Source organism: Exophiala aquamarina (genome assembly GCF_000709125.1).
Source record: "Exophiala aquamarina CBS 119918 chromosome Unknown aczIA-supercont1.5, whole genome shotgun sequence".
Taxonomy (NCBI): Eukaryota; Fungi; Ascomycota; class Eurotiomycetes; order Chaetothyriales; family Herpotrichiellaceae; genus Exophiala; species Exophiala aquamarina.
In genome coordinates, this window is record NW_013550583.1 from 902,270 (window position 1) to 915,162 (window position 12,893).

Genomic DNA, 12,893 nt, shown 5'->3' on the forward strand with positions numbered 1-12,893 from the left:
AGTAGCACATTGCGTACCGAATACGTGACCGAGGTGACGACGGTGCAACCCGGGTCCTCCCCGTAACACAAAACTTAACTTGACAGTTTCGATCACCACCGTTCGGAATGGGACACGCCACGCTCATTCATGGTCATGCATTTCTACGGCGGGGATTGGCATTGCTGCCCAAACGCAGACATCGAGGACCAAGCAAGGAATATGATAATCGATAGCTTTTGCTGTTCCAAGTTCCGGGATAAACAGTATCCACAGGGATTCAGGCCTCAACAGCGCATTTACGAGAGGGGGTGGGTGGCCTCGAGTGATAGAGCACGCCCCTGGCACGCCCGGCATTATCTCCACAAAAGGGAATTGGCCGGGCCAGGAGAGACGCCGCGGATTGAGTAGTGGATGGGCATGGGTCTGCAAATCAAGCAGTGTGCTGATAAGTGATCAGATTCACGTCCCCATTGAACACATGGTCCCAACTTCGTCACAGAAATGTCGCCATATCTTGGCCATCTATGTAGCGTGGTCGGTATCAGCGAGTAGAACTTCATCCACTTCCCTATAGACAAGCTGCTCGTCAGAAGAAGCAGTCGAAACACAAAGAGAAAGCCGTGTCACGCAATATTGAATAGGCCTCGGATGGTTCCTTTGGAAAAATATTTATGATATACAGTTGCTCGATAAGCAGCACCTGGGATAGGCTGTGTGTACTGGTCGCCAGGCTTCCGTGCGTTTATCGAACATATAATACATTAAGCTCGCTGCGTCTTCCCTTCGTCTTGATCTAGAGGTCGAAAACATCTCTTGCAGATGAAAATATGCCCAAAACTCCAAAAACATCTTCAGCTTGACTTGGTCCCCAATATCCCGAGGATCACCTAGACCATAGCTGGACGCTCCTAATGTAACGTGTTAACCTGTGTGTCCCAAAAGCCTGGAGGCAAGCGTGGAATGTTGATCTTCGGGAAGGCGTATCCCTCTTTCGAGGCGGACTCGTTGCCTGTATCCCTTGTCCTCCGCGGACTGGGGGTGGTCGGGGGCGTGCTAATGCGCTTATCTCTGACATTTTCAAATGTTGTTAATGACTCGTCAAGCCCTTGCTGAAGTTGCAAATGCGCAGCCTTTTCGGAAGAAGTCTCGTCTTTGTCAGATTCTGTACCCTCGTGACTTGTTATTTCTGGAGGTGTAGTCGCTTCGTTGGGAGTTAGGGCGGGTCGAGAATCAGAAGTGCTGTCTTCCTTCTCACCCTCGCCCGGATCATCTACAGGTGTTTGCTTCGGGGTGGGAAGAAACGCAGGAACGACTCCTCCCGCCATGCGCGCCCAGAAAAGCCTTTCCCTCAACCGTACCAATTCCTCCCAAGCCTCCTCTTCATCCTTTTGATCCCCAATCTTGACAACGCCTTCGCGAACCATTCGCACATAGGCCACTAAATCACCGACGCCCCTGACTTTAGTAAGGCAGAGGCAGCAAATGGACCATTTGGTAGCTCCTTCGCCCTCACGCAGACGCATCGCATGCGTCCTGGCGTTTTCACCTTGTTTTCGGTTTTCACCGCACAATGCACAAGGTGTATATTTGCCATAGAGTTTCAAGGATGCTTCTGGGATTGGTTCTACAATGAGCGTCGAATCACCGAAGGCAGATAGAATACTCCGACGATTGAGCCACGAGAGAGTAGGCGATAGATCCAGCCGGAGAGTTGGCTCGATATCTTCAACCAGAATGCGTTTATAGAATTTGCTGTCTTTAAGTGGAATAGGACCTTTTGGCTGCTCAGGGTTTGGGCTGAACGAACCCGGTATGTTGGGGGAATTGGCGAGTTTAGATGTGGGGAGTTGAGAAACCTGAGATAGATTTGAGCTCGAGTTATTGCTCAAGGAGCCGAGGCCCATAACATTGAGACCGGCATAGGAGCCAGAGCCAGCTCTTGAAGGAGCGTGTGAAGGATTGTGGGAACGGAAATGAGAGTTTTGGATCAGAGTTTTGAAGTCGTCATAGGCTGGGATATCAGTTCGACATAGAGGCCGGACCAGATGAGTCAATTGTGTAGATGGGCTGGGAATTAATTCTCCATGTTCAAGGCTGGTTGGCGAGAGATTCATTGCCTCAAGTAGCCGGGCCAGATTACTATCCTCCCTTGATACACCGGGGCTTGATGGAGCAAGTGAGACCCGAGGGGACTCAAGTTCTTTGCGATAGTCCGGACTGGGGGCTATTTGTTGCATCAGAGACTTTAATTCGGTGAGCTGCTCAGTTTGCGAAGATATTACAGCCTCGCCATCCATAATCTGATCCCTCAGTTGCTGGTTCTTCCTCTCGGTCGCTTCACGTTCTCTATTGGCACTGGCGACCATTTTGTTTGCCTCGTCAAACAACGAGGCAGTTAAGTTCTCGAGCTCAGACTCGATCCCTCTCTTCTCCTGCTGGACTAGGGCGGTTTGCCGTTTCGCTTCGGCGAGTTCCGCAGACAGCTTGTTTGTTCGTTCATCGACTGATTGTTTGGTTATCAGAATCCCTCCGGTGATTTTGGCCTCATGGGCTTTAGCCTCGGCTTCCAGTTGTGCTATTCTTGCTCTTGATGCTTCTAGTTCTTGTCTTGTCTGTGAGAGGCTATCGTCCAACGTTGTTTGGTGGTTGATGGCTCTTATAAGTTTATCGCTCAAGGTAGCAACTTCACTATTGAGATCGGGATGTCTGGAGGAAGTGGAGTCGGATCTGGAGAGATCATCGGTACTTGCGGTGCGCGGATCAACAATGGTGCGAAACGAGGTCTCTGGAGAGCCATCGTGAGGCTGCAAAGGATGAGAATCGGACTGTACCTGCTCTGGCTCAGCATTTATGGTAGCCATGGTGCGCAAAGCCGAGGTGGATTTCGCTTTGGAGAGGTTATCGCGTGGCGAGCCAGCAAGAGGAGGTCCGAGCGAGATGGAACGCGAATGGGAAGGAGCATGAGGACCTAGGAGAGCTCCATGATATACCCAGGAGTGCATCTGAGAGTAGAGAGCGTCTGGGTCTGACAGACGGGCCGTCGCAGTGACAGTGAATGGGTACGGAGTACGGAGTACGGCGACGTGGCTTATGCAGGTGTCAACGGAGAGTACGAGTAGTGCAACTCATGCTTGGACGAGTAAGAGGTCGAAGGAAGTAGCCGCGGTCTGGAGAGAAAGTAGGTGGCTGGTCGGGTTGAGCCACAAGACTAGGTTTGAGGTGACATGGAGAGGATAATTGTTTGTTTATTTGAGCGATGAGACGGAGTGATAGAGAGATAGAGAGATAAACTGTAGTGGAGTGATGAGGCGGACGGAGATCCTTCTGGGGTTCTGAAAAATGAACGACGAGGAGGAACAACAGGAGGAGACGCCCTGGAATCTGCGCAGTCTGAATCCCCACTGGGCGATGGGCGATGGCAGCTCAACCAACGGAGTGGGCGTGGAGAAACAGGGAAGGAACGACCACGGGCCTATCCATGTGCCCAACGCACGGGGCCTTTCCCTTTCCTCCATCATCCGAAGCTACCCACCCGCAGCCGCTTACGGTCAAGCCACATGCTCATTCGCCAAGGCGACGCCACACCTGAACCACCGCCACAGATATCACACGTGATCTCCACACTCGTCACAATACCAAAGCCGCTGATCATCTGCCCCGCACGTACTCGAAATCTACTCCTGCCCCTGTCAAGCAGACTTCAACACATCACCAGTGACCATGGCAGATGACGAGCTAGCACAAGTGATTATCCCCTAGAAATCAATCTTTTATCTCTGTACTCACCGGTTCAACATAGATCAGAGCTGCCCGCCTTGCTCAATTGAAGCAGCAGGGCGGAGGGCGCAGCGGACAAACGGCCGATGGAGGCAATGAGGATGAGCAAAGGTCTGCTGCGGATCTCAAGTCACCCGAACATCCAATTATTAACTGTACTCTAGGAAACAAGAATCCGAAGCACGGTCATCCATCCTCAATCAGATCCTCGAACCCGAAGCCCAGGACAGATTGGGCAGAATTCGCCTGGTCAAAGAGTCACGAGCCACTGATGTCGAGAACAGACTCATAACCCTTGCCCGATCCGGTCAGCTGCGTCAGAAGGTCACCGAGGATCAACTCAAAGACATGCTTGCTAGCCTCTCTGAACATGAGAAGCAGTCTGGCCAGACTCTAGAAAGCGTCAAGGTTGTGCGAAGAGGCGGTTGGGACGACGACGATGATCTTGATGATCTCCTAAAAGATTCATGATACACCGGCACACAATCCCCTTGTACTCTCGAATTTGTACATGATACCCATTGACATTATATGGTTCACACGCCGGACGAATTATTTGCCTAGCCTTGGTTGCTTGCGGCTTCCTGTGCAGCCTTGGCCGCTCTGCGTTCGTCTCTCAGCTTCCTCCGCATGGCTCGCAAGTCTGGAGGCTGCTCAATCCCCAGTCGTTGTCGCAGCTCCACAACCGGGGTCTTGAGCTCCTCTTCCCAATAAACGTTGATCAGGTCTTTACTTTTCCATCCATTGGCAAATGCCCAGGGCAAGAAGATTTCGAACATTCTTCGCCGCTCCGCTGGCTTGAGTCGGATGATGGCTGCTAAACTTAGGCCAGTCATGGGAAGCCCCGTGTTGGCGAATTCAAAGGCTTTCAGCCCAATCTCTCCTTCCACCCATACGGGCAGGCCAGTCACGGCGTGATAGAAGTCATGGCATTCTCGATATCTCTGCATCACATAGGCTTCCTCCTCGTCATCAATATACCGTACTGCATCCCGTGTATCTGGTGTTACTCCTTCGCGATCTAACCAAGCTGCATATGTACTGCCTACACTGTCTTCTGGTAACTGCCGTAGCATCTCCAAAGGTAAAGTTGTAGATGTGATCCGAGGTCGATCTCGTAGGATTCGTCTACCGGTGGGATCTGAAAGCATCCGATTTCTCAACCGGGATATGAAGAAGGGTTGTGCCGTAGCCTCTCCGCATGCTGCAACCATGTCATGTCGATAGGGATTTATTAGCGATGTGAGTGCACTGCCAACAGCCAATCCGACGCGCTCAACACTTGTAAGTGGAACATGACCTGGATAGTTGGGTGGAGGGCGATTGAGTATTGAGAAGGATCGGTGGAGTGAAGGACTTTGAGGTCGGTCATGGCTTCGTAATTGGACGTGGGCGCACGATGCACAGAGAGGCCGGGAGAGATGGAGAATAGAGGAAAGGAGAGCAATATCCTGTCGTTGTCGGCGAAGTGATAGCTTCATTTTGCCTCGCTGACTGAAGGAGGAGCTTCGGATACTTGTGCAGGTGATGTTGAAGAGCTTCTCACTTCTGTATCCGCAACTCAATATCATGAGACAACTCGGCGGAGAATAGCTAAAGCTGGGGGTACGTCTTGGCGGAATACTGCAGTTGTAAGCCTCGCCTAAGCCACGCCTAGTGGAACCACACTTAGGCAGCTTTGCTCGCAGACTGGGTGGTTGGCGACCAACCCGAGCCCCAGAGCCTTGCGCCCCCCTCGGCCCCTTTAAGCTCGTCTGCCTTCCGGGTTGCTCCTGCCAGTGTTTGAAGCCCGAGGATCCCACGAGCTGTATTCCACTCCGTGCTTGGCAAGCATGTGAAACTTCGAGTGCATCTGTTCTTTGCTGACATGTTTACACTTCAACGAACACGAGCATCTCTCGGATTTAAGTCATACAACCCATACCCTGTTTGGGCTCGATGTTACAGGCCTCGCCCACATCGTGCGATGTTGGCCCATGACAGCCCGATACGATGGACTTCTTGTCTAGAATTCTCGCCACGGTGCTGGGCTTTCTCCGTTGCCTATTTGTGGTGATTTGGATAGAGCCGTGGACCAAGAAACCTCGATTGGAAACCAAGCCACCGTCGAATTACGGAGACTGGTATGAGTGGTGGTCTGAGTACGATGCCATACATGGTGTAGTTGACTGGGCCGCGGTAGATCGACATCCTGCCTACGACTGGCACATTCTGCGCGGGCTCAAACGTGACCTTGAACGATGTCGTCAACTCGGAGACGATTGGGGGCTATGTAGTCAACTCCGTGCTCAGAGCTCTCGCAATATGTGTCGGATATTATCCGCTGCTCTGTATCGAAAATCCCCGGTCCAGACCAAACGATTGATACACGACTACATTATCGAGCTACGCCAATCCATCGCTTACCTAGCTGACCGCAATTCAACCAACAATGGCAACATTCCTGTCCCTGTGCAAGAAAAGAGACAGGTGTTACATGATATGCGGAGGACTCTTGGTCGCACGAGCCTGCTACTTCAAGGCGGTGCCATGGTTAGTATGTCTCATCTCGGCGTGGTCAAGGTGCTCCACGAGCAACGACTCCTCCCTCAGATCATCACCGGCACCGCATCGGGGGCGCTGGTTGCCGCTCTTGTTTGCACTACCACTGACTTTGGCCTCCCAACAATCTGTCGAGGCTCTGGCATAAACCTCGATGCGTTTGTACGTGCTCAACTACAACGTTCGACAAGTCGATTGGGCTCTTGGTTTGGATCATCCTTCCTGGCCACTCTTCGCCGACGGTACAAACGATATCGAGCAACTAGGCACCTTTTTGACATCGATGTGCTGAGACAATGTGCAAGAGACAATCTGGGCGATATCACATTTGAAGAGGCGTATGAGAAAACCGGTAGAATTCTGAACATCAACATCGCCATGGCGGAGGTGGCTGGTACACCGCAACTCCTCAACTATATCACGGCACCGCATGTACTTATCTGGTCTGCAGTGGTGGCGTCGATTGCGACTTCTAAGCAGATGTATGCCCCGGTGCGGTTGCTCTGCAAAAGTGATACAGGAGCCGTTGTCACTTACTTTGCAGCGGACTTTTCGGCGAATAAGACCAAACGGCAAGGCTCAGTTCATCCCGAGAAACCGTTACAACGCATAGGCGAGCTGTTCAATGTCAATCACTTCATCGTGTCTCAGACAAGGCCTTACGTCGCGCCATTCATTCAACTACAGAAGTGGGCAGACTATTACCAGCCACTTGGAATCATCGTACGACTCATATTGTCCGAACTTCTTCACTGGTTGGAGGTATTTAGTCGATTCGGGTTCCTGCCAATATTTCTTCAGCGTGTTTTGATAGACGAAGTTGTTCCGAGCATTGCATCGTGGTCGAAGGTATCGATCACACCCAACTTAGGTGTACGTGACCTGATCAGCCTTTTTGATAACCCAACACCGGGAACATTGGAACAATGGAGTGTCAGAGGGGAGAAGAGCACATGGCCATTGATTTGTGAAATCAAGTGCAGATGCGACGTCGAGTTTGAGTTGCATGCTGCGTATACCAGCCTTCGTCGAAGAGGCCTGATATCACCATCTTCATCAGATTAGCTCCGCTGGGGACACCATGGTCAAACCACGAGACAGCCCATTATTTGATTACCCCCCACAAAATGGACAATGGCTACCGTTGTTATGAGCGAACGAATTGACGTTGGTTCATGGCATCCCTTACGGCGTATTGTGGCTGTGCAAACTGTGGCTGACACCCCCGATCAATCAGCCGATTCGCTGCTTCGTTCGATTTCTTGGGATGCATGCCTACATACAATTATTACGTGGCTTGCAGAAGTGACATCATATCATCCCGCAAACCTTGGATGGGGGACGGGACCGCGAGTAGCCATGGATTGGAATGGAGGCCCAGAGATGGCTATTACCTTGCGAATGCCCTTTCTCGCTGTTATCACTCTTCTTGTCAAACTGCCATTAATCAAACACTCTTTGAGAACACAATGTCCCACTCTGCCTCATTCATGTCTGGCGCGTCCCCAGTAGAGGAGAAAAAGAAATCTCGAGGCCTCGGCCGTCTCCTTGGGAAACGTGAAAAGACTCCCGAACCCCGTCCCGCAAACCTACCCGACTCTGCCTATGTTAGCAGCGAAGGCAATAGTGCCCATGGCACCCATACACCCAATGAAATGGTACCAGCCGAGAAGAACAGCGAGGTCGCAAACATTGATCAAAGCAGAAACCTTACTCTGAAGCCATCTACTGGGGAGGTATTTGACGAGGACACTGGCGAGGTGGTCACAGTAGTCACAACCACCACAACCACCACAACCACCACCACGACAAAAGGTGGAAAGAAACATGAAGACGTCAAGAAGGAAGTTGTTACACAAGAAGTACAGCCAAACTCCGGATACGAGGCTGCACGCCCTCTATCAGAGAACGCACGAGCTCCTCTCCCCGAACCCTCACAATCTGCTCTAATTGAACCTGCACGACCTCCTCTACTAGAAATGCCTGCCGGATCCACAGGCCGGACTCATTCACCTCAACCTGCAGCAGCGCCAACTAGCACAACCTATCCAGCTCCGCCACCAATCACTGGCGGTGGGTTGCCTCCAAACGGTTCTCCTCCCGTACCTGTCCGAAGTGCAATGCGCAAATCCCAAGAATACCCACGAGATTCATACTACGATCGGGATCCAGTAAGTCCTGTCGACGTACCAGGCGGTTTCCACGGACCCACTGGGACAACACCTCCAGCCAGCCCCTCCAGACAAAATTTCAGTTATCCCAGCCGAGCTCCACCGTCGACTTCTGGAGCGGCGTCAATTAGGACAACAGATCAACCTCTGCGGCACAATCCATCCACAATCAAAGACTTGAAGGCCGCCGCAAAGGGTATCCATGTAAGCATCTCATGAAGGCTTATGATTGAGTAAAGATATTCTGACAGTGAAGTTGCAGGGCGTGGGTGAAACCTTACGAGGAACATTAAGCTCCACTATCGACAGACGATTCCCGTCGAAAAATGCAGAAAAGGCATCGCTAATCAACGCACGTAACAATGACATTCTCGCAAGAGGCCGAAGCGAGATGGAAGGGATTCCAGGTGGGTGGCCTTCCCAACATGATGAGCCAGCCGAATTCGTCGAGGGCCAGCCTCCCAATCCGCAAACAGATAGTTCCGGTGGGATGAAGAAGCTGTTCAAGAGAAAGCCCGTGGCTGCACAAGGTACGGAAATTAGGTGAAACCAGAGTTGAGACATGCCAGCAAGACGTTGTGTACAGATGGCGTTGCTATTTGCACTGGTCACATAAATCACGTTTTCTGCTTTCAGCGCCAAAATGGTGGCAATTGGGCGATACTTTTCTGACTTGCCTTTACTGTCTTATAGAAACCCAATCGGTCGCCGGGACAGGCAAAAACCGGTCACACCGATTCTTCTAAATTGGAGGCTAGTAGCCTCATTTCGAGCATTGGTCCCTTCCAATGATCACGGGTTTAATGATTGAATGTGGTATGACAATTGTAGAAACACTCAAGGTGCTCCCAGTTGGGATATCGTTTTCTACTATCTTGTCCTTCCACACTACTCGTTACTCCCGCATTAATATCTCCCTCTCAAACTCAGTCACACGTGGCTGAATATCTGAAACTGGTCAACAGTACGATCTAACGATCTAAACCCAATTGAATATTAGGTTGTCAGTGAGTACCGTCATCTCGCATGAGACTTACTCAGAAAGTGCGATCACCGAAATCTAGCAATCAAAGATAAGCGAGGTTGTCGGCTGCCTTACGCCCTGTTCGTATGGGAGTAGCATATGAGGATGTCCTATTCGCAGAACCCAGATCCGTGTTCGGATACACATATACTCGTAGACTCCATACTACCTTCTGGACGGACATCCCGCGCCAAGCCTATTGGAGGTTGATCTACAACCAATCAGGCTGACCCTTTTTCATTGCCTCGCACCTTTCGTCACTCCCCCCGAACACTTCCAGATGGCTCTCCCTGAGGACAGGCAAACTTCCATTTGACCTCCTAGGCACGTCTTCTTCCTCTCCCAACCCCCCACGCCACGAGGTAGGATAACCGTAGACGCGTACGAGCTTCCCCAGAAAGACCATTAGGACTTTGCATGCATCGCGAACACAGACCTGCAGGTGACATAGCTACACTATCCACCGAGACAACCGCACCAGAAACTGGCACTAGACTATAATCTTCAGGCAAACACTCCTATCTCCTTCGGGTTCGCGGACTCGACTCGTTCATAAAAGGCGTCGAATTGACCTGTACCTCCGCCCAAAAACAAAATAATGTCAATCGGAGTCCGCCGATCAGGCTACCTACTAACTTCCACGCTATGAGCCCTACGATCAAGACAATGACTCTTTCTCATTGAGATATATGAATGCTCCCCCTCCCCCATACAATTGCACGGAATTTTAACACTCGCTCTTCGTAAGAATTGCCCTGCGCTTCTTCAAATTCAACGAGAATCAAGATACATGCCCCCACACAGCCTCGACAGCCTTATCTTCGCCCCTGCCGACTTTGAACGCTATAATGGGCACCATCAATTGGAAACATTCGAACTTCCGCGTTCAATTGGCGATGAAAATGGTAGTACCTCTTCTACATCAATTAGAACAGACCCCCTGCACTCGACCTCTTCTCAAGACATCGTCCACTGGCTTCGAGAGCCTGGAAACCAGAAGGTCCACCCGAACGACCCTAGTATGAAGATCCTGTTAATACAAACCCATAACCAATCTACGGTGAAGAAGGGCCCTTCACTCTCATTGGCACGCCCACAGAAAGCGTATGACTTCGGCCGGAGTCAGACTAGTGAAAGAGCGAACCAGGTGGAATTCATCACAGATATTTTCAGTGGAATGGGGCTACCGCTCGCTGCGTTCGGGGCATATATCAAGGCTCATATCACGTTTGTATGTGTTCCTGCAACATCAATCTCAAAACCTTGCAAAAATGCAGCTCGAACCACTCCATCAGCATGTACGAAGTACTACTGCAGCGGGACGAGTTGGACCATCACGTGGACGTATTGCCCTGCCCTGAAGCATACCGCCGCGGTAATGTTTCATAGGGAAGGAGACGGGGATGAACGACGAGAAGAGGTGCTAGCAGATTTAATAAGACTACAGACCCATCTCGCCCACCCAATGCTTCTAGGCTATATTAAGACTAAAGTGTCTCTGACCTTCACGTTCGAAATGCTCGACGATATGAATCGAGAGACATTAGCACTCGAACAGGACATTGGCTTCCCAACTTGGAACTGGGTTCTTGACCGTATGGTTCCAGGTAATGGTGTTGGGGAAAATCATGACCGTGCGGTCGAAGGGTTCAATCTTTTAGCGGGAAAGTTAACAAATATCCGCTTCCGACTTCGGTCATTCCAGCAACAGATCAAATTCATTTCCAGATGTAATGCAAAATACCGACAGAGTCTTGAGTTATCTTCTTCTCTTCCAAATACTGACGAGGATTACGAACATTTTATACGAGAATGTGAAGAGCTTGACGCATTCATGGACGTTATCTGGGACTATACATTCGTCCACCTCTTTGATGCAGACTCGTTGAGTGAAAGGCTAAATAATGCCATGACCTCTGTCTTCCAATTGACGACACAGAGAGACTCACGCGCTAGCCTCGCCATCGCCGACTTCAATAACGAACTCGCCCGACAAGGTAAGAACACTAATACCTCGATGATGACCATCGCATTCGTTTCTCTCTTATTCCTCCCGGGTACATTCGTCGCTTCATTCTTCGATACCCCAATCTTCAACTTCCCATTACCAGGTAGTGATGGAGGAAATCACCAGTCGATCATCGTGACCCAGCCGTTCTGGATCTACTGGACCGTCAGCGGTATGTTGACGCTATTCCTCAGTGTTGGCTGGGTGAGCTACTTGCGTCGGCGGAGAGCGATCGACATCCGTGAGCGTGAGGGCGAGAAAGTCTTGTTCCGTGAGAGGATCGGAAGGAAGAATAAAGGGAGGGTTCTTCCCGGACCCGTTGATCAGCTACTTCCGTCGACGGTTTTGGAATCCAAAAGTTCGAATGATCCGGACTATCGAGCTCTCAAATTTGGTATCCCACACCCCCAGCATCAATATGGCCATTTTCCGGCCCTCAACGATGGAGGCAGTTATTCAAGACTCAATCTCAGATCGAACGCTAGCGTTGGCATTACTCCTTTTGCACGAAGGGGCGTCTATGGTGCTGGGCTCAGACATACTGCTTGGCATGGCAAGGGCTAACCAGCTCGCTGGCTAGACATGTAAGCGAAAGAACTAGGAATGAATGCAACCAAGGCCATGGGACAATGGGACCATTTTGTTGGGCAAGAAGAATATAATTGGCCCAAGGATCTCTGGCTGAGTTCAGCTACCTGTGATCTCCATCTTTCGATCATCCTGTCGAGCGTTGTGCTCTGCTGGCTATGGTTTTACCCCTTTCCTCTTTCCGTTTTATTCAATCTTCACGCGTGGCGTTCACGGAATCTTTTGTATCGGCCGATCAGCCAATCGCTTCGGTGGCTGCGGCATATTCGGAGAAAATGTGGTGGCGTTCATTTCATGGGATCCATTTTCCCTCCCCACATTGCTTGTATCCATGAAGACCTTGAGATACCTTCTTAGTACGCAAGAATAGATGATCAAGCGTAGAACTATATGTATTGTGGAAACTGAGGGTTTACAATCCCGTCTTATAGTAGTTTGCCACCCTCTATTCGTCGTTTGCAAGGAGGGAGAACCCCCTTCCCATGTTTGCATTTCTTCAGATCGACGAAATGTTGGCATCTGCTTGTAAGCCATGCTTGAACACATAATGTAGGGGAGGAAGATTGGCACCTTCTCGGAGAGCGGGTTTGGCTCGCCATTCTGGGGAAATATCTATATGCTTGCTGCTCTTCCGGTTACCGTATCTCTCAGAAGCAGGAGATAGCGGTGACGGAATGATTTTGGGGCAAGAACATCTTAACCAAGTCAATGATTTATCATTCTTTACGTCATAGACTTGTCTGATTCCACTGCCAATTCCTCAATCCCTATTCTACATTGAGTTTCACTTTCGGTTTGTACT

General features: G+C 50.5%; 6 protein-coding genes across 6 annotated transcripts; 4 read left to right on the forward strand and 2 right to left on the reverse strand.

The window, feature by feature from the left end:
- Window positions 1-890: 890 nt before the first annotated feature.
- Window positions 891-2,843, reverse strand: A1O9_06988 (uncharacterized protein; the record flags this gene model as incomplete). The annotated part of the gene is made up of 1 exon (XM_013403934.1): window positions 891-2,843. One exon carries the CDS (start codon window positions 2,841-2,843, stop codon window positions 891-893), a length of 1,953 nt encoding a protein of 650 aa, XP_013259388.1.
- An 859-nt stretch (window positions 2,844-3,702) lies between these two features.
- Window positions 3,703-4,230, forward strand: A1O9_06989 (programmed cell death protein 5; the record flags this gene model as incomplete). The annotated part of the gene is made up of 3 exons (XM_013403935.1): window positions 3,703-3,726; window positions 3,782-3,870; window positions 3,924-4,230. 3 exons carry the CDS (start codon window positions 3,703-3,705, stop codon window positions 4,228-4,230), a joined length of 420 nt encoding a protein of 139 aa, XP_013259389.1.
- Window positions 4,231-4,319: 89 nt separating this feature from the next.
- On the reverse strand, window positions 4,320-5,131 carry A1O9_06990 (ubiquinone biosynthesis protein coq4, mitochondrial; the record flags this gene model as incomplete). Its single annotated transcript, XM_013403936.1, has 2 exons — window positions 4,320-5,033; window positions 5,060-5,131. The coding sequence occupies 2 exons, from the start codon at window positions 5,129-5,131 to the stop codon at window positions 4,320-4,322; spliced, it is 786 nt and encodes a 261-aa protein (XP_013259390.1).
- Window positions 5,132-5,751: 620 nt separating this feature from the next.
- A1O9_06991 (uncharacterized protein) lies at window positions 5,752-7,365 on the forward strand (the record flags this gene model as incomplete). Its single annotated transcript, XM_013403937.1, has 1 exon — window positions 5,752-7,365. One exon carries the CDS (start codon window positions 5,752-5,754, stop codon window positions 7,363-7,365), a length of 1,614 nt encoding a protein of 537 aa, XP_013259391.1.
- A 404-nt stretch (window positions 7,366-7,769) lies between these two features.
- Window positions 7,770-8,904, forward strand: A1O9_06992 (uncharacterized protein; the record flags this gene model as incomplete). The annotated part of the gene is made up of 2 exons (XM_013403938.1): window positions 7,770-8,675; window positions 8,734-8,904. Coding segments are annotated over 2 exons (1,077 nt in total), but the record flags the coding sequence as incomplete, so codon positions are not given.
- Window positions 8,905-10,285: 1,381 nt separating this feature from the next.
- A1O9_06993 (uncharacterized protein) lies at window positions 10,286-11,785 on the forward strand (the record flags this gene model as incomplete). The annotated part of the gene is made up of 1 exon (XM_013403939.1): window positions 10,286-11,785. A coding segment is annotated over one exon (1,500 nt), but the record flags the coding sequence as incomplete, so codon positions are not given.
- Window positions 11,786-12,893: the final 1,108 nt, after the last annotated feature.